Raw genomic sequence first — 17,416 nt, 5'->3', positions numbered from 1 at the left:
GGGGCCTGCCCGTAATTCCGACACCTCATTGTTCCGACACCTCAATGGTCCAAAAATATTTCCCATTGGATCGACATGCCACTATGCTGACGGTTCAATGTTACGAAAACGGAACCCATGGTCCGAAGGGCCGTTTGTCCGAAGGGCTGTTTGTTGACTTTTCAAAAAGGAGGCGCATTAGGCCGACGGTTCAATATGCCGAATAGGCCTACATAAAGAGTTGTATACCTCTCTCTCTCTCTCTCTCTCTCTCTCTCTCTCTCTCAGAGAGAGAGAGAGAACCGTCTGCCTATAATGCGCCTCTTGTTTGACTTATCGGACCATTGAGACGTCGGAACAATGAGGGGTCGGAATTACGGCATGGCACCGATTTAGCATGGAAATGTGATTTATGTTTTCCCGGTTTAAATGTTACTGTTGATTGGAACAAATGTATGTATACTGTGTTAAACGTTGGCAAACGTCTTTTGAACCATTTCTCTGACATTTTTTATATTATTTATTTTGTATTGGGCTACTTATCTTGGGGTAGGGGCGCTTCACCTGTTGTGCCGAATCTTAGTTAAGTAGGGGGGTGGTGTCAGGTCGCAAACACTGCACACACTTCAGGCGGTCCCCCAGGACATCCTGAATCCTCACCCTGTCTAGTAAGCTACCGTCGATCTAGACAGCTAAACAGCGGACAACGTGTTCACTCACCTGGAAATTGAAGCCATAGGCATTGGATGTGGGGGACCTAGATCTTGTCCCACTCAGTCCTCTCCAGACTAAGAACTGTGTTACCCCTACAAGGCGGAGGCAATAATCCCGACCGTCACATATATAAAATCAACAACTAAACTAACGTTGTGTAAACTGCTGTCAGTATGGTGCGGTGCTTCGCCCCTACATGCAGGCATCAGTCAGAGTCTCATACTTTCAGACTTTTCGGTTTTCCGAGCAAAGAGAAGAAAACAGAGGAATACAGTCGAGAGCTGTTTGCAAAAAATAATGTAACATCTAAAAAGGCCTAAACCTTGCTTGGACAGTGCGACGTAGGTCTCTTAACATCGTTCCAAGTCGTATAGAGCATTTTATTTTCAGAAGAACCGTCTAAAACTTCCCGTAGGCTATTGTATAATATAAGGATTTTGACACAGCCTAGTTAAGGGACCAATACTGAGAAAAGCTTTCGAAATCGATTGGTAGTGATCTTTTCACCTCTTGAAATTGATTTATTTTGATTTTGAAAGAAACAACACATGGAAGCAATGGAAAACGCCATCTCTCGTTGGGGTGTTTAGAACTGAAAATCCGGTTGCCAGAACAACGTGACATTTTCACTTTAGTACTCTATTGAGCCCAATTGAATCGAACTTGGTTGCAGTTCCATTAGAATTCCACTGGGGTTGATCGCATGAGTCCAGATTGAATTGGGGTCTATGGGGCTAGACGGCTAAATGTATCTCTTTCACCCGTTAGTTGTTGAAATATCTCAGATTTTAATTTTTGTTAAAAAGTCGAATGAATGAGTACTTATGTCCTTTCGATTTCTTACAGTTTGGGCCGTTGTTGGCCATACACGCTAGCATTCTGCTAATGAATGCTGATTGGTCAGGGACGGACTTGAGACTGATTACGACCAGAGACCCTGCTTGATGGCATCTGAAACTGAAGCAGAATCAGAAAAATTATCGCAAGGTGTTACGGGTCAAGACGGGGTGAACCCAAACGCACGGCACAAATGACGACAGGAAGAGGTTGGTAGCAATTAACCAGTTTATTGCTACACAGAGCAGAGGAGTGTCTGTGGCGATCCGGAGATGGTGGGTCGGGTGGATTGCCGGACAGATAGTCACCCTAGACGGTTCGGAGGAACTGGTATTCCTGCAGGAGAGGAGAGTCGAGTGGTGAACGAGAACAACGAGAATTACTAGGAAAAGGCGAGAGGTCGGAGGATAACTTAACTAGGTAAGTGTAGCTGACGATCTGGCGACGAAAGGTTGAATGACTGGGGAAGATATACAGGTGGGCGTGATTGGTGATGATGGTCAGGTGCGGGTGATCACCGTGGCTGGGTTGGGGAGTTCAGCAGGCCACGCCCCCGTACATGAAACAGAACATGACAGATAGACAAGACAAACAGAAAACTAGCGGCAGCTAGGATCCGGTGGGAGAGACCGTGACACAAGGAAACTTTCCGTCAAAGTTAATTGTTATATATTATATGTATTTATTACACAGGTCTTCTCAATGCCGTGGAATGCTCCGTTCACTTGCATGGGCCCTTCACAACTACCTTTATTTGATAATTCACCGTTGCTAAGTATTTGACCGCTGTCAAGGAAAACAAAGGATTTTTTGCCTCTAATGACGTCTTTGGTATCACTCCGAAAGTAGTCTGGTAACTTTTCAACCCCAGCGTCTTCGGTTGCTAAGCGGCGTCAACGTCTTTGGTGCACTATTTCTCTGCTGATCAACAATACGAATGCTGGTAACAAATAAATTGTAAAAAGACGCCCAATGTGAAGTATTTTTTTCATTTTATCAAGTAGACGTGCAATAAGTGTGATAATGTATACAAACATCGCCGGTCATTATCGAAAATAAGATTAACCCGAGATATATATAAGCTTATCCCGAGAATGACCGGCGTTCTATACATAATCCCTTACATATAATATATATATAGTATATTACATATGCGTAAGTGCCAAAGTGACTCAGAACAGAGCTGAGTATTATCTTACTCAGCTGAGTAAGATAATACTTTTGAATGCCCTCCTCATCCTCATCCTCATCCGCTTATCCGGGGTCGGGTCGCGGGGGGAGCAGCTCAAGCAGGGGGCCCCAGACTTCCCTTTCCCAGGCCACATTGACCAGCTCTGACGGGGGGATCCCGAGGCGTTCCCAGGCCAGTGTTGAGATATAATCTCTCCACCTAGTCCTGGGTCTTCCCCGAGGTCTCCTCCCCACTGGACGTGCCTGAAACACCTCCCAAGGAAGGCGCCCAGTGGGCATCCTTACCAGATGCCCGAACCACCTCAGCTGACTCCTTTCTAAGTAAAGGAGCAGCGGCTCTAATCCGAGTTCCTCACGGATGGCTGAGCTTCTCACCCTATCCCTAAGGGAGACGCCAGCCACCCTTCTGAGAAAACTCATCTCGGCCGCTTGTACCCGCAATCTCGTCCTTTCGGTCATCACCCAGCCCTCATGACCATAGGTGAGGATAGGAACGAAGATCGACCGGTAGATCGAGAGCTTTGCCTTGCGGCTCAGCTCTCTTTTCGTTACAACGGTGCGGTAAAGCGAACGCAATACCGCCCCCGCTGCTCCGATTCTCCGGCCAATCTCACGCTCCATAGTACCCTCACTCGCGAACAAGACCCCGAGGTACTTGAACTCCTTCACTTGGGCTAAGGACTCATTTCCTACCCGGAGTAAGCAATCCCCCGGTTTACTTTTGAATGCAACTTTCAAATTAATTGACAAAAATCAAACCCTGAGAAAATTGGAATTTCAGGCTGAAACCCCGTCGACTCCAATGCATTCTGCGCCCTCGCATGAACAGAGATGTGTTACTGCAACCAGTTCAGAAACCGGAAGTTACGAGATCATTTACGAGAGCCAGTTCTCTTCATATAAGACATTCTCTTAAAGGAGCATTTCACCGGTGGAGGCATGAGTATGTATGTATTGAAATTGGGTCCTATATGTAGTCGAATAATAAAATAAAATTCTAATTTGGTGCCGTCTTGACCGAGAAAAGGCAGAAAGTGACTTTTTGGCGCTTGTGGATTGAAGACAACAACTCCCACCATGCACAGCTTCGCTGGCGGCCACTCCCGCTGATCATCTCCGCCTATCGGACACCTCCTTGTTCCATCTACTAATGGAACAAATCAGCGTGGAGCTTGAACCGACGTCACTAGAGTAGTGACGCTTGCACAGAAGCATACGGCCGACATCTTTCTTTATTCTGGGTGGAAATAGTAACATAGTTACGCCATTAAATGCGTTTATGTAAACATTTTTAGCGAGAAATGTGCATTTTAATTTCATAATGTTCGCTCGTTGAATGTGAAGGATGTTTGGTTTGATAGTTATGACGAAGAGGGAACGCTCCATTCACTTGCATGGACAGCGTCTCTGGTTGCTAAGCAACCTCAACGTCTTGGCGGACTATATGCTGATCAACACTACGAATGCTGGAAACACACCAGACACACCATGTGAAGTTATTTAACCCGATTATTGTTATTTATATCCGAGATTATTTAATCTAACCCGATCTAAACTCTATCATGCACCCAAACACGGCGGCGTTTGGGTTTCCTACCTCGGACTCCTAAATCCAGCGCAGCCACAGGCGTGTTGAACCATTTTTGTGACACACAATGATCAAGCGTCAAGTTAGGCACGTTACACGCGTTTGGTGTGGCCGTAGCCCGTGTCCACCAAAAGCGTTTTTTTATGCGGTTTCACCCAAAAAATCGGCTTCGTGTGGACGGGGCCAAGAAGGCGAACACACGTCACCAAGACGGGGAGACAGCGCCAGGCAACTTACGCCACTATCTGCCAATGGATCGTGGATGCCTGGGCTGATATAACAGTCTCAACTGTGGTCCAAGCTTTCACGAAGGCAGGAATAATCACTGAACTGCCAGGCAACAGCAGCGACACTGACTCGGATAATGACGAGAGGGATCCGGGCATGTTGGATGCCGTACTCGCCCAACTGTTCAATTCGGACACACAAGAATTCGAGGGATTCGAAGACGGGGAATGAACTGAAAAAGTGAGCTTATTGTTAAGAGATATTGATATTGATGAGATATTGTTAATATGCACATTAACGTTTGAACATCGTTACCATGGGAGTGACCGGAGTTGTCAGAACGCTTAATAAAGTTTGACTTTATCTGACTGTTTTGTTGACATTCCCTTTAGCACAGCTCGGTCTAGTGGATGCATAATAGTGGTGGTTCGGTCGCAAACTGATTCGTTCGAACAAACGAATCGTTAGAACGAACGAACCGAACTGGTTCTTCTCTCTCGTTCGTCTCGTTCGTGACTCAGAATTGACTCCTCCCAGACCCACGACTCGCTGACAGTTCGTTCACTCACTCACTGTGTGAGTGGTGAAGACGAGAGACCGAGGCGACTCACGAGAGCCAGAGAATCGTATGCAAGCCAGAAATAAACCGATTCCTTGGGGAAAAAAACTAAGGGCTTAGTGAGCGTACGATAATACGATTAAATATCATTGAAATGGTAAATGCATGTTGTCTTTGTATTTTCTGTGTCATGCCAGATTAATAAAATATTTGAATGTCTCGTCAATCTGTCTTGTTCTTTCATGGTTCTTTCTGCTGCACGCGACCTGGGACCCCCACCATGGTGGATCTTGATCGATTCTTGAGTGGGGGTGGCCATCTTCACAATAGTGTTGTTACTGTTAACCCCAGAAAAATTAAATATGCCCAGAATAAACACAACTGTACACAAATTACTTTTAAACTCCATCATTGCTAAATCAAGTCTAGGCACCTCCGCCTCCGGCGGTGGTCCCTCAGCGGGTCTCAAGCTGGAGACATTCGCCGCCAACAATCCCTTTCTCCTCCATGTCGTGGTTCATGTTCTTGAGGGAGTCAAAGCCAAATTCATTCTCAACCTTGGCTGAGATAACCCCCAATACGAGTCTCGTTGTAGAAATACCAGAGACGAGCGTCCGACAGAACGGTTGTCCAAATAATAAGGAAGTGTACAACACTTGCGTTACAGTCCTGGAGCTCTATATCTAAATAATATCATACAATACATAGAAATCTATATCATTTAATACATATTATCACGGCCAAAAGCTGTGTGCGCCTCCAGACGATATTATGAATCACAAACGACTTTGTCGGGTTCTGCGACGTCTCTGGTTCTTCCACTTTCACATCAACCTGAAGTCGACTGAACCGGGCGCTGCCTGCTGCCGGCTGCCCGCTGCCGGGCGATGGTGCCTCGCGGCAACCGGCGGCATGTCGCAGTTCATGTATTTCAGCCAGTCAAAGCCAAAGTTCCTTTCCCCCAATTCCTTCTCAACCATGGCTCAGATAACCCCCACAACAGTCTCGTTGTGGAAATACAAGACGCGTCAAAGAACCGACAAGAAACACTTGCGTTACAGTGTGTGTATTCACACACACACACACACACACACACACACACACACACACACACACACACACACACACACACACACACACACACACACACACACACACACGTGGCGCTCGCACGGTCGAGTCTCATTGGCGGGCCAACGTCTCTGGGCGGGCCAGGCAGGCTAGGGGAACTCATATTTACGTTAGAAAACCTCATAAAGTGAGATTTTCATGTCATGGGACCTTTAACTAACGCATTATCTCTGAGGTAAAGTAAAGCCTCAGGTGGTTCGTTACATTTTCTTGTCGAGTAGCCTGGTGTTTACATTTTAGGGTTAGGGTTACACATTGTTCGTTTATCTCGGGTATTTTTTTAATATATACAATTAACGATATTGACTCACCTTTCAGGATAAAGTCAGCAACTGATGACCGACTTAAGTTCCACGATCCTTTGAGAGTCTGAGTCTGACAGACTCAGAGTCAGCAGAACCGTGCACAAACACATTCCATGATCATGATTCACCATTCGATTCACCGGAAACTCGACTGAACCTGTTCAGTCGAGTTTCCGGTAGCACTGAGTCTGACTGACTCAGCTGAGAACCATGCTATGGGTGCATTCCATGATGCGATTCACCGCTACCGGAAACGGAAACTGGACTGAACGAACGAACGAACGAACGATTCGCGAACGACTCATCTTGGCGAACTGACTGACGCAAACTGGTTCACGTAAACGAATCATTGAATCCACCATTAATGCATAACGCAACCCCAGTCAAACGTTTGACTGCAGTATCTTCTATTCTATGCGCCTTATAATCCGGTGCGCCCTATATATGAAAACAGTTCTAAAATAGGCCATTCATTAAAGGTGCGCCTTATCCGGTGTGCTGTATAATGCGGAAAATACGGTAGTCCTCGTTTGTATTTCTTTCGAAATGGTGAACTTTTGCATGGAGCCATCTTCTATGTCAGATCCAGTACCCTCCGCCAATGTACTTCAGTTTTATCAACAGCCTCTGTTATCTTGGCTTCAGACGCTGTGGATGTTAGTTTCTGCTGGTGAAGTCCCACCCACTGGCACTGCTCTAATAGGTCTGTAGCGTCAGTGGGGTTGTAGTCTTACGAGAATCATCCCCTCTTACACTTCCTATTTTCTTGTACGCAAAAATCGTCATATTGCGTCATTGAAAAAAGTGTTGGAGATCGATACGGATCTCTCCAGTCTCTCCAGAAAATAAGGGAATGATGCTAGACCATTCAAAAATATGCGGGGGGTTCTAAAAATACAAAGCTTAAGTGAAATGGGTGAAGTTGCCCTTTAAGTCCCGCGAGTTTTTAAAGTCATCATGGGACATGTCGCATAGGGCAGTTATTACCAGCATTTCTGACGTTTGCATGTGTGCAAGTGTGGTAGGCTAGAAACCCCAAGCATAGTGCTTTTGAATGCAGCCCCAGATTGGTCCAGTCCCCTAATTAAGGCCTTATTTAAAGCAGCTGTGGCCATTGCGCCTCAGTATGGCTTATGTCCCTGCTGTGGCTGGTATAGCGTCAACTATGTGAGTAGCATTTTGATGGATGGACAGAGTCCCCTTTTGTACGGGGTTCCATTAATTTAATTCATTTTATTTAGCTTTAGGATAGCCCCCTGCAGTTTGGTCAAGTGACTTTGGACTCATTCCCTCCAACCCGTGGTGGTTCACCTGCTGCTGTTTTGCCATACTTATCTTACTTATCTTTTTGTTCTTTTGTTTTTGTTCTTTTGTTGGTTACAGTATTTTGGGTTTATTGAACCAACTGGGGGTTAAATGTTTGCTTTAATTCTGTATTAGTTCCTTTTCTTTAGGCTGGAGCTGGGCGCCAATCTGTAGGGAGGTTAGGCACCCATGGTGAGGTCCCTTCACTTGCATGTGAGTTGAAGCACTGGGATACAATACGTTTTTCCATCCGTTTTAATTTGCAGTGATGATTGATGTGAGGCCCTTGAGGTGAGTGGTAGCACCCCTAGGCACTCCTCTGCGTAGTTTGCCTCTCGGTAGTTGGCCTCAGCTTTAGTCTGGTAGGTTTTATTCAAGTTTTGGTTTGCTATTTGTGATTTTATGCACAAAATAACATTATAATAAAGAAGATGTTCTCCTTATTTAGCTATTTCGTTTATTCGTTTTTCAATAATCCTTATTTTCAGCAGTTCCGGTATATGCACATTTTTGTTCCTATTTAAATCTGCTTGCCTCATCAGTATTGCCAATAATTTTCAACAACACAAAATTAACCTACCATATTATACTGATTTCCAGGGGTGTAATTCCCCTGGTGCCGTTGTCGGTTCTCCTCTCAATCCTCCCCACTATTGCCTTCGCTACACAAGGCAACGCACAGCATAGTGATCTGTTGCCGGCGCCGCCTTCAAAACGCTCAGTTTAAGTTCAGACCGGAGAAAAGTGCTTTGAACACTCTGTTGGGTCAGAGTTTTCACTGAGTTTCGTGCGGAAGGGGCAGACACCTGTAGGGAATCTAGGCGCGTAGTCGCATTCGTTTGAGAGCAAGAGCTTACGTTTGTGTGTTCCCAGACTTGGGCCAGGGTAAGAAGAATCCCTCTGTACTGAAGTTGTTCATTTGCACTCTCATTTAGGTTTGTCACTGTTTAGCCACACTAGGTTTAGGGGTGCTGATCATTTGTATTTCCGTTTTCGTTATGCTAGAGTAGCCAGTTAGGGTTTGTTTTAGGACCATTCGTATTTAGTTATTAGACGGGTAGCTCCATTTTATTTTAAGGAGTTCTCTTTTGGTTATATTTGTTTCTTTGCTTTGACAGCACCTAGCGGCCCATTTCTGATGATTGTTACATTCTATTCCTTTGTTGGGTTATAATAAATACTATAATTACAACCCCAATCCACCGGGTTGTGTGTGTTACTTCCCTTTTTCCCCCTGAACGAGTAGGGGTCGTAACAATATCATACAAAAAATATCCCTGATCCATTTTAGAAGGAAGAAGGGAAGGTTTACGTAAAGACACGCAAGAGCTTCCGAACCTCCGAGCTTTTTTCAAAGCGGCAAAAGACTAGTCCCCTATACGTCAGACAAGCCCTCGGTCATCCGTCGACGGGCGCATGAAGTGTCAATGAAGGGTCAGGAGTTAAGAACCTCCGGTTGGTTCACTGCCCCCTAGTGGTCAGGCGAACTACAGGCTCCAGTCTGTTTTTAATCAGGTTTTATGTTACTATCCGTTCCTTGAAATTGTGTACTTTTCGAAGTTTACTAAATCGACAAATCCAATGGCTATAAATGTATCTTTCAGTAGGCCTATCAATATTAACAAATGAAGTGGAGCACTATGCCCATCTACAGGGCTACATTGGAAGTTAATCATTGCCATTTACAAAAAAAACATGTTCTTGGCATTTGTGTTTTAAAAAACAAAATACTATTGATCCAGTAAGGTGTATACATTATTTTGATTAAATTACTTAATTTCTGAAATTATTGGTTGATTTAATTTATTTACATGTTCCATTTATATTCAACACAACTACAATACAACAATCAACTTAAAGGGGTTAGGCATGCGATTGAATCGTAGAATAATAAAAAATCCTCAAAGGGATTTTTACTGTTTTCTATCAGTTTTCTTATCTCTGTTTTGACCATTATGATAGGGCCATAAAATATCAGAAAATCAGTTTTCAATTTATATCAAATAATGGTGCCTACTTTTGGGCAAATTATACTACAATGCATTTTATAATTGATCAGATATAGATTTATTGATCTACCATAAACATAAGACAAAATGTGCTGCCAACAAATATCATCCGATACATAAAAACGTATCGTCCCATATTTAAATAACGAGCACTTCAATGAAGCGCCTTCTTCTGTCTCGCCGCTGCCTCCATGGGCTGCATGTCCGCTGGATCCACGTCTTCATACAGCGGGTGTTGGATGCTTCTCCAGATGACCAGAATGATCCTCGTGGAGAACAGGAAGCAGGCTACAGCCAGCAGCACCGCTGGGGACAGAACAGTGGTTACTACCAAAAACACTAGTGTCATTCAACTGAATTGACATCCTTGAACTTTAGTTGGACAACAAATGAGGAATCTGGTCAGTCAATGAATCAGATGGTTGTGAGGATTGTTTTGTCTCTGTTTTAATTTTTTTAAAGGGACAATGCACGTCAATACTATTTTTGTCATTTTTAAATGTGCCAGAGTTGGCAAAAGCGAGGTAAACATCTGTAGTCACTTGGTAGGTCAACACATCATCACATTACATTAATAAGAAAGAATGCAAGAAGGATAGAAAGAAAAAAATAGACATTAAAAATAAAAAATGATACAAAGTACAATACAAAGAAGGGCAGTATCTAAGATGAGGTAGATCATCTATTGATTGTAGTTTTGATTGTAGATAATCCATCTCCTAAGTTTGTTTTTAAAGGATAGAAAGCTTTTCTCTGAGTTCAATAGGAAGGCAGTTCCAATGATTTGAGGCCATTACTGAGAAGACTACTTGAATGGCTGTGTGATCTCACCAATAAAGACACCGTTGCGGTTAGGGGATGCCGCATCAAAGTTCTTCACAAGGTTCCCTGACAGGGCCCAGATCACCACGGGGTAGATGGTCAGCGTGTAGCGCATGTGTTTATCGATGACAAAGTTCTCCAATATGAACCTGCAGAAAACAAAAAACAAAACTTGTATATTATTTTTGTCTTTTGTTTGTTTTAATTTATTACATTAGAATATAGCTTATTGCATAGAGAAGTGAGGTGTGGCTGCCTATCCCTTCAGAGGAGGTGGGATGTGACCACTGACCAGCCCAGTAGCACTGCAGTCAGCAGGGCATAGGCCACGGTGGCGGCGTCCAGCGGGGTCAGGTGGACGTCGTAGGTCAGGACGATGCTCAGGTTGATCAGAGTGGCGATGGTGGTCCACGTGGTGTACAGACCCAGGCCGTTCTGGACCTGCGAGACATAAGAATCAGGCCGATGCTTTTCACTCAACCATCCCTTCTCTGTGGGAGTCATGGGCTACGATGGCCTGGTAGGGAACGGACAGGTGGACATAAGGTTATTGGTTCAATCCCCAATGCGTCTATGAGCAAGAGGCCTACGCTCTACCTGCTCATATAAAAACATTAAGCAAATCTGTCCCAAATACTCATCTGTTCTTTATTAAATACAAGCCCTTTGAGTGTCGTGCCACTGACAAGGATGCGGAGCAGCCAGAGGTCCACTCGGTGGTACTTGTTGAGCCACGCTCCGTAGACATGGAGCCCGTGGCAAGAGAAGGCCATCATGGCGTAGTTGGTCACAATGACCACCAGGAGGAACATCAATGCGGCAAGCATGGACCTGACGAGGAACACAAGCATTCATGTATAGAGCAGCTGGGGACAGGGCACTTAATGCAAAGGTTTGATCCCAAGGAATATCTGTAAATCCATTGGGATAGATATAATCTGACTTTCTATCCGTCTATCTGCCTATCTGTCTATCTGACTAGCCATCTTTCTATATGTCTCTCTGTCTGACTGTTGTGATGGCCCTCTGGCTATCTGTGTGTAACTTCTCCTTTAAGGTGGTTCCGGGTGGGTGGAGCTACACAATCAGCCCAATCAGTGTGTGGCAGATATAAGGCTCACCTGTTTGCCCATGCCTCTCTCCCTCTCCAGACATCAGTTGACTTGTTAAACAATTATTTTTGGTTACCTTTTGTTTATCAATAAATGATGATTACTTTTGCATTTAAACCTTGGTGTGTCTCCCTATTTGTTATGGCCAAGTGCCGGGCAGTGACACTGTCTAATATGTCTCTCTCTTTATTTATATTTTTGTAAAGATAAAAGCAATGATAAGAACGATTGAATACATGTTTTTACCCTTGGTCCCAGAGAATGAGCCATCCGATGTTGAAGCCCATGTTGATGCACCAGCTGATGAAGAAGCCATAGGGCAGCACTGGGGGACTGCAGTACACATACCCATAGCTGTTCCTACAAATCAAAGAACAGGCATAGAGTTAACCTTTCAACCTGCTAACATTCTTTTAAACATATAGATTCAAGTGTTGAAGGAAGGACATATTAATTGAAATTAACACTGTGCATCTATGGTGTATTGATGTAATAACTCCCATCTGGTGTTAAAACAAACCTTCCTTTGTCTGAATAGTTTGCGTATGATATTCTGCTAATAACATCTTGCCCTTTCTTAGGCCATTTGTTTGTGCTCGTGTGTTTTAACACAAAAGCAAGCCCTTACATTCTGCACAGGCCAGCGATGATGTAGACATTCATCCCGATCAGAAAGATGTAGATGAGGGCCCAGATGTTAAAGGTCCATCCTATGGGGGTTACCTGTGTGTCAAACACTGCCGACACGTTGGCTGTGGTGCTGGTGAAGGGGGCTGGGAAACACACATGGGAAATACAGAGGAAAAACATAGAGAAAATATGTAAGACAAACAATAAAAATAAAAAACGCAAATATGAGAATTTCTGCATAGTATGTAAAGACGATTATGGAAAGAAAACGAACATATTCCAACTACAGCCAGTCCATTGAAGATCAGGCTGATGATGAAGAAGAGAACGGAGCCCAGAATGCAGGCCAGACGTCCAAGACAGTGTTCTCCCATAGTGGTCAGCTGTAACACGCAGAAACAGTCCAAACAGAGCTCAATACGTACCATTCAGCCATTATTCAAAATGTAAATCCAATCAGTTAACGCTATATATACTCTAACCCGTGTGCAAAATAATAAGTTTCCCCTAACACATCAGACTGTTTGAACAGAAGTAGCTCAAAGATACATATTAGCATTACCTTTCTTTACCCTCCCTAGGTCAGTCTTCAACATACTGAACAAAACCTACAGTGCACACGTAACATAGGCCACAGGTAATTATATAGAACAGCGCTTGCGTAAGGCCACCTGAGTCGTCACGTGGCGCTGTTATCAGCTCATAAGTTCATCTTTATGAAAGAAACACAGAAACAAATGAATGATAGATAGTTGACATGAAAGGTTGTAGGTCTTTAAAGGACACATTGAAGGTATGACCAATCAGACAGGAACACGTCTGATGTGTTGGTTGCAGTAGGCTTACGTTGAAATTTTTTTTTGTGTTTTAAACGTCCTTGTGTGTTCTCCTTATATCTGTGTGGTAAAGCTTTGCTCTACTCTATTGTAGGCCTATATGTTCAATAATAAAAAATAGTTTCATAAGTAAGCTCACTAAAAATGTCACCAGTGACATGTGAACCAGCTGGTTCAGTTGTGAGGTGGACGTTGGTTTTTAAAGCCAACACTTCCACTTAAAAAGTCGAACTGATTAGCATGGTCACCACCACAGCTTATGATACAGGGTGCAGATCTTGTGAGATGACCCCTGACCCCTCTATGGAGGCCAACACTAAAGTCTAACTGATTAGCCAGTGCAGGACCACAGCTTATGATTCAGGGGGCCGATCCATTCTGAGGTGACACCTACTCTTAAAAGATAACTTGTTTTATGATGTATGTGTATTGGAGATATGGCCTTAGATGCACATGTAATATTCTGCAAGGAAACAGAAAAATATTGTTTGTCTATTTATTAATTGATGTCTTGGGATGACAGAAGTCCATTCATATTCATCTTTCAACAACAAATAAATAACCATATAATATGCATGGCTAATAAATAAACTAATAAATCGTACTATCCGGGTAACATTCATTATTCTGATTATTACTACTTTTCTATGTCTGTGTATTTTCTCCCCCATAAACACAACATTCAGGCCTGTCTCCAAATTATATAATCCATATTAAATAAAGACTGATCAATCTCATTGTGCAGCAAATCATGGTGTTCTGCCATTCTGTCAATGAAAAGCCAAATAATATTGTATTGTTTTATTTTCACATTACAAAAAGAAAATCATTCAACAACATTTACAACATTATTTATATTATTTGTTCAACAGAATGTACCAAAGCACATATTCGTTTTTTTTCAACTTCGTTAAACATACAAATGACACAAAATTGGGCTTTGAGACAAACACACAACTGACACAAAATACGCAAAAGTCATTATAAATACAAAAGTATGCAAAATATATCATTAATTCGGATGTTGTGTCTAATCTTCTGGGTTAAGTGCAACAATGTTCATTTAAAAATCTTTTTCTGTCTTTGAGCAATTTCCATGGGCTCCATGTCCTCTGCCTTCACGTCTTGATACAGGGGCCGCTTGACGTGCCTCCAGACCGCCAGGCCAAGCTTCACAGCACACAGCGCGCAGGACAGGGCCAGGAGCGCCACTACGGAGAATCAAACAAAGCTTACAGCCAATAGGACGCAGGACAGAGATCCAAACAAAGCTGACAGCCAATAGGACGCAGGACAGAGAACCAAACAAAGCTTTACGGCCAAAAGGACGCAGGACAGAACAAGCCTATAAAGAACCAAACAACAAAAAACATCAGGGAAATAATGGATTTGCAGCCCTAAGTAAGACAATTTGGTCAATAACAGACGGCAGATTGCTGTAATTTACCAATCAGAGTATCAAAGCTGTGTAGTAAAGCCTTCTAATGATACAGCCTAGCAGAAGAGTTTCTCTTACCTAGGAAGAGGCCACTCTGGCTGGGTGCGCTGGGGTCGAAGTGGCTGGACACGGCCCCACAGAGGGCCCAGATCACCACTGGATACACTGTCACGATGTAGCGCACATGCCTCTCCAGGACCCAGTTCTCTAAAACACACCTCGATAAAACAAAACATCCATGTCACTTAAGAACCTATAACACTGCTATGCCATATTGGCTTCAGAACAATCCTTATAATTTGTTTTACCTCTTAAAGATGCTGTAGGAGATTAAGGGTCACTTGTTAGAAATAGCTAAGCCATTTTTGAGCCATTAGTGGAGGAAATCTTGTTGGAATATCTGTTTTGGGACAGCTTTTGGTGACAGTTTTGACAGATTAGGGCATCTCTTGTCGTCCTTTACTCACCAGGCCAGCAAAATACACGTAAGCACGGATAGAGTGACTGTGGCAGCGTTCTCTGGAAGCATCTCTGCATCGTAGTCGAGCACAATGGTCAGATTAACAAGAGTGGCGACCGTTGTCCATGTAGCGTACAAGGCCAGACCATTCTGAACCTGTCGACAGACACCACACGCATGAAGGTTGCACTCTATTATGAGCTCCCAAAGCACTTTGCTTCTGTGAAGATTTCTTTGTATTCACATGATTCTTGTATTAATTTGGCTGCATCTTCATTGTAAAATGCCATAATTGCAAGTCGCTTTGGACCAAAGGTTCAGCTAAATAAATGCAATTTAAAAGGCAAGGTCAGTCAATGCGGTGGTTTAGGTTTACTCACACACACACGGTGCAGCCAAAGATCGACTCTGTGATATTTGCTGAGCCACGCGCCGTGAACATGGAGACCGCGGCAGGCGAAGGAGATCATGATGTAGTTTGAGCCGGCAATCAGGAGAAGGAACACAGCGGCAACGATCATCAAGCTGGTGAAACACACATGAAAATAAATTATTCTAATTCATCTCTGTGTTTAATGTCTCCATTAAAGTAATAGCAGAATCACTGTCGATTCACTGAGAACTCTGACCAGGTTTATTCTTTATATCAATTAAATAGATATGAACGTATTGTTATGGAAGTGTAATGACAACGCATTCATCAGGATGGGCAGAACCCAATTCACCACTCACTAGCAGCTTTTCTTTACCTTCTATCCCACAGAAACAACCATGCAGTGTTCAAGCCCATGTTCATGCACCATGCCATGAAAAAGCCATGTGAAAGGACAGGAGGACTGCAGTACACATAGCCGTAGGAGTTTCTGAAACACACAGGGGACCACAGCACATTACTTAGACTTTTCGGCACCCTAAACAGCTGCCTGGTTATTACTATGAAACATTGGACCTTAAGCAGATACTTTAATCCAAAGGGATTTACAGCATACATAGGTTCTTGGGCAAGGTTAGCCACTACACAAATTTGCTACACCAAATACACTAAATGTGTAGAAACATGAATACAAGGCTTTTGATGCAGTTTTGTGTAAACACATCATTGGGTGGCTTGGCAATTATGAACCTCAATGGATCTTACTTCCTGCAGCAGCCGGAGAGGATGTAGACGAACATGAGGACCAGCCACACGTATATAAGAGACCAGATGGCGAAGGTCCAGCCTGCAGGCGTGATCTCCGTCTCATACTCCCCTGATATGTTGGCCGTTGTCCCCAGAAATGGATCTGGTTTGTTTGACAGAAAGGGACTTCATCAGGCACGACAGGGTGATAAAATTCCTAGTAAATGTCTGCAATATACTGATCTTCCAGCAATCAAAGAGCGAAGATCAACATACATATTCCAGGTCCCGCCAGACCATTGAACACCAGCGTGATGACAAAGAGGAGGATGGACGACAGGATGGCCAGCACAAGGGAACCCTGGTGTTCTCCCATCATCGATGACTACAAAAGAGGCAGAGAGATGTCAGGGAACCACTGCAACCACGATATCATCAAAACAAACCAAAGACTAAGATATGGATTGAATATGATTGACATGCGCTTGCAGATGTTTCTGATACAATCAATTAAAACAGCATAAGTAAAGTAAGTATATGATATTCACATTGATACAAAGTGGAGACACAGGAACTTGGAGAAAGTGCTATAATACAACAAAAAGGTGTTGATATTCTGACAAACCTTGAACTGAACTTTTCTCTTTAGCGACAATCAACAGTCAGACTGCTCGTCTGCTGCAAAGGGGGGTTTTATACTGACAACCGGTTGTGTAAGTTGCAGATTTTATGGCCATTTTGTCATCATTATATAATATAGTCTACGCCTCCTTATGAAAGAGGTAACTCCCCCCCCTTTCACACACACACACACACACACACACACACACACACACACACACACACACACACACACACACACACACACACACACACACACACACACACACACACACAGTCACATAATTAGTTGGCATCTTTCCTATCTATGGACCATTATATACTATCCACACATACTATGTTAATGACAAGTCAAAACAACTTACACAACCTGTTGTAAATGATAGAGGGCACAGCTCCTTTCATAGCAAACTCATCATTTACTTTGCCTCAATTGGTCCATCTATTTTATTATTTTATTTAACCTTTATTTATCCAGGTGAGTCCCATTTAGACCTTTAGCCTCTTTTTCAAGGAATCCCTGACTGTGGG

At 43.4% G+C, this 17,416-nt stretch overlaps 2 protein-coding genes and 1 long non-coding RNA gene across 4 annotated transcripts in view; all 3 read right to left on the bottom strand.

Annotated features, from left to right (window-relative positions):
• The window catches only part of LOC132452090 (uncharacterized), an 83,332-nt gene extending 76,433 nt beyond the window's left edge, over positions 1 to 6,899 (bottom strand). Inside the window, exon 1 of the long non-coding RNA XR_009524232.1 lies at positions 6,539 to 6,899. This is a non-coding gene — a long non-coding RNA (uncharacterized LOC132452090). The remainder of the gene's footprint in view (positions 1 to 6,538) is intronic.
• A 2,724-nt stretch (positions 6,900 to 9,623) lies between these two features.
• On the bottom strand, positions 9,624 to 13,093 carry LOC132452568 (uncharacterized). Its single transcript, XM_060045243.1, has 8 exons — positions 12,973 to 13,093; positions 12,685 to 12,793; positions 12,409 to 12,553; positions 12,027 to 12,140; positions 11,355 to 11,499; positions 10,961 to 11,109; positions 10,678 to 10,817; positions 9,624 to 10,152 (listed from the first exon to the last, which is right to left on the bottom strand). The coding sequence occupies exons 2-8, from the start codon at positions 12,782 to 12,784 to the stop codon at positions 10,001 to 10,003; spliced, it is 945 nt and encodes a 314-aa protein (XP_059901226.1). The 5' UTR covers positions 12,785 to 12,793; positions 12,973 to 13,093; the 3' UTR covers positions 9,624 to 10,000.
• Positions 13,094 to 14,032: 939 nt separating this feature from the next.
• LOC132452697 (uncharacterized) lies at positions 14,033 to 17,013 on the bottom strand. 2 transcript variants are annotated; one of them, XM_060045431.1, is made up of 8 exons: positions 16,890 to 17,013; positions 16,541 to 16,649; positions 16,283 to 16,427; positions 15,894 to 16,007; positions 15,525 to 15,669; positions 15,152 to 15,300; positions 14,763 to 14,902; positions 14,033 to 14,457 (listed from the first exon to the last, which is right to left on the bottom strand). In XM_060045431.1, exons 2-8 carry the CDS (start codon positions 16,641 to 16,643, stop codon positions 14,306 to 14,308), a joined length of 948 nt encoding a protein of 315 aa, XP_059901414.1. In that variant the 5' UTR covers positions 16,644 to 16,649; positions 16,890 to 17,013; the 3' UTR covers positions 14,033 to 14,305. The 2 variants fall into 2 exon arrangements, with proteins under 2 accessions (XP_059901414.1, XP_059901415.1); XM_060045432.1 differs by lacking the exon at positions 14,033 to 14,457 and adding an exon at positions 14,479 to 14,591.
• Positions 17,014 to 17,416: the final 403 nt, after the last annotated feature.

Source organism: Gadus macrocephalus, chromosome 23 (assembly GCF_031168955.1).
Source record: "Gadus macrocephalus chromosome 23, ASM3116895v1".
Lineage (NCBI taxonomy): Eukaryota > Metazoa > Chordata > Actinopteri > Gadiformes > Gadidae > Gadus > Gadus macrocephalus.
Note: the sequence above shows the minus strand (reverse complement) of the source record. Positions and strands in the feature narration are given on the sequence as shown.

Coding starts and splice junctions, on each gene's coding strand:
- LOC132452697 (XM_060045431.1), bottom strand. CDS start 16,643: ATGATGGGAGAACACCAGGGTTCCCTTGTGCTGGCCATCCTGTCGTCC. Junction 15,301..15,524: donor TTTGGCTGCACCGTGTGTGT/GTGAGTAAACCT, acceptor GTCTGTCGACAG/GTTCAGAATGGTCTGGCCTT. Junction 14,458..14,762: donor CCAGAGTGGCCTCTTCCTAG/GTAAGAGAAACT, acceptor GATTCTCCGTAG/TGGCGCTCCTGGCCCTGTCC.
- LOC132452568 (XM_060045243.1), bottom strand. CDS start 12,784: ATGGGAGAACACTGTCTTGGACGTCTGGCCTGCATTCTGGGCTCCGTT. Junction 11,110..11,354: donor TCTGGCTGCTCCGCATCCTT/GTCAGTGGCACG, acceptor TATGTCTCGCAG/GTCCAGAACGGCCTGGGTCT. Junction 10,153..10,677: donor CCGCAACGGTGTCTTTATTG/GTGAGATCACAC, acceptor TTCTGTCCCCAG/CGGTGCTGCTGGCTGTAGCC.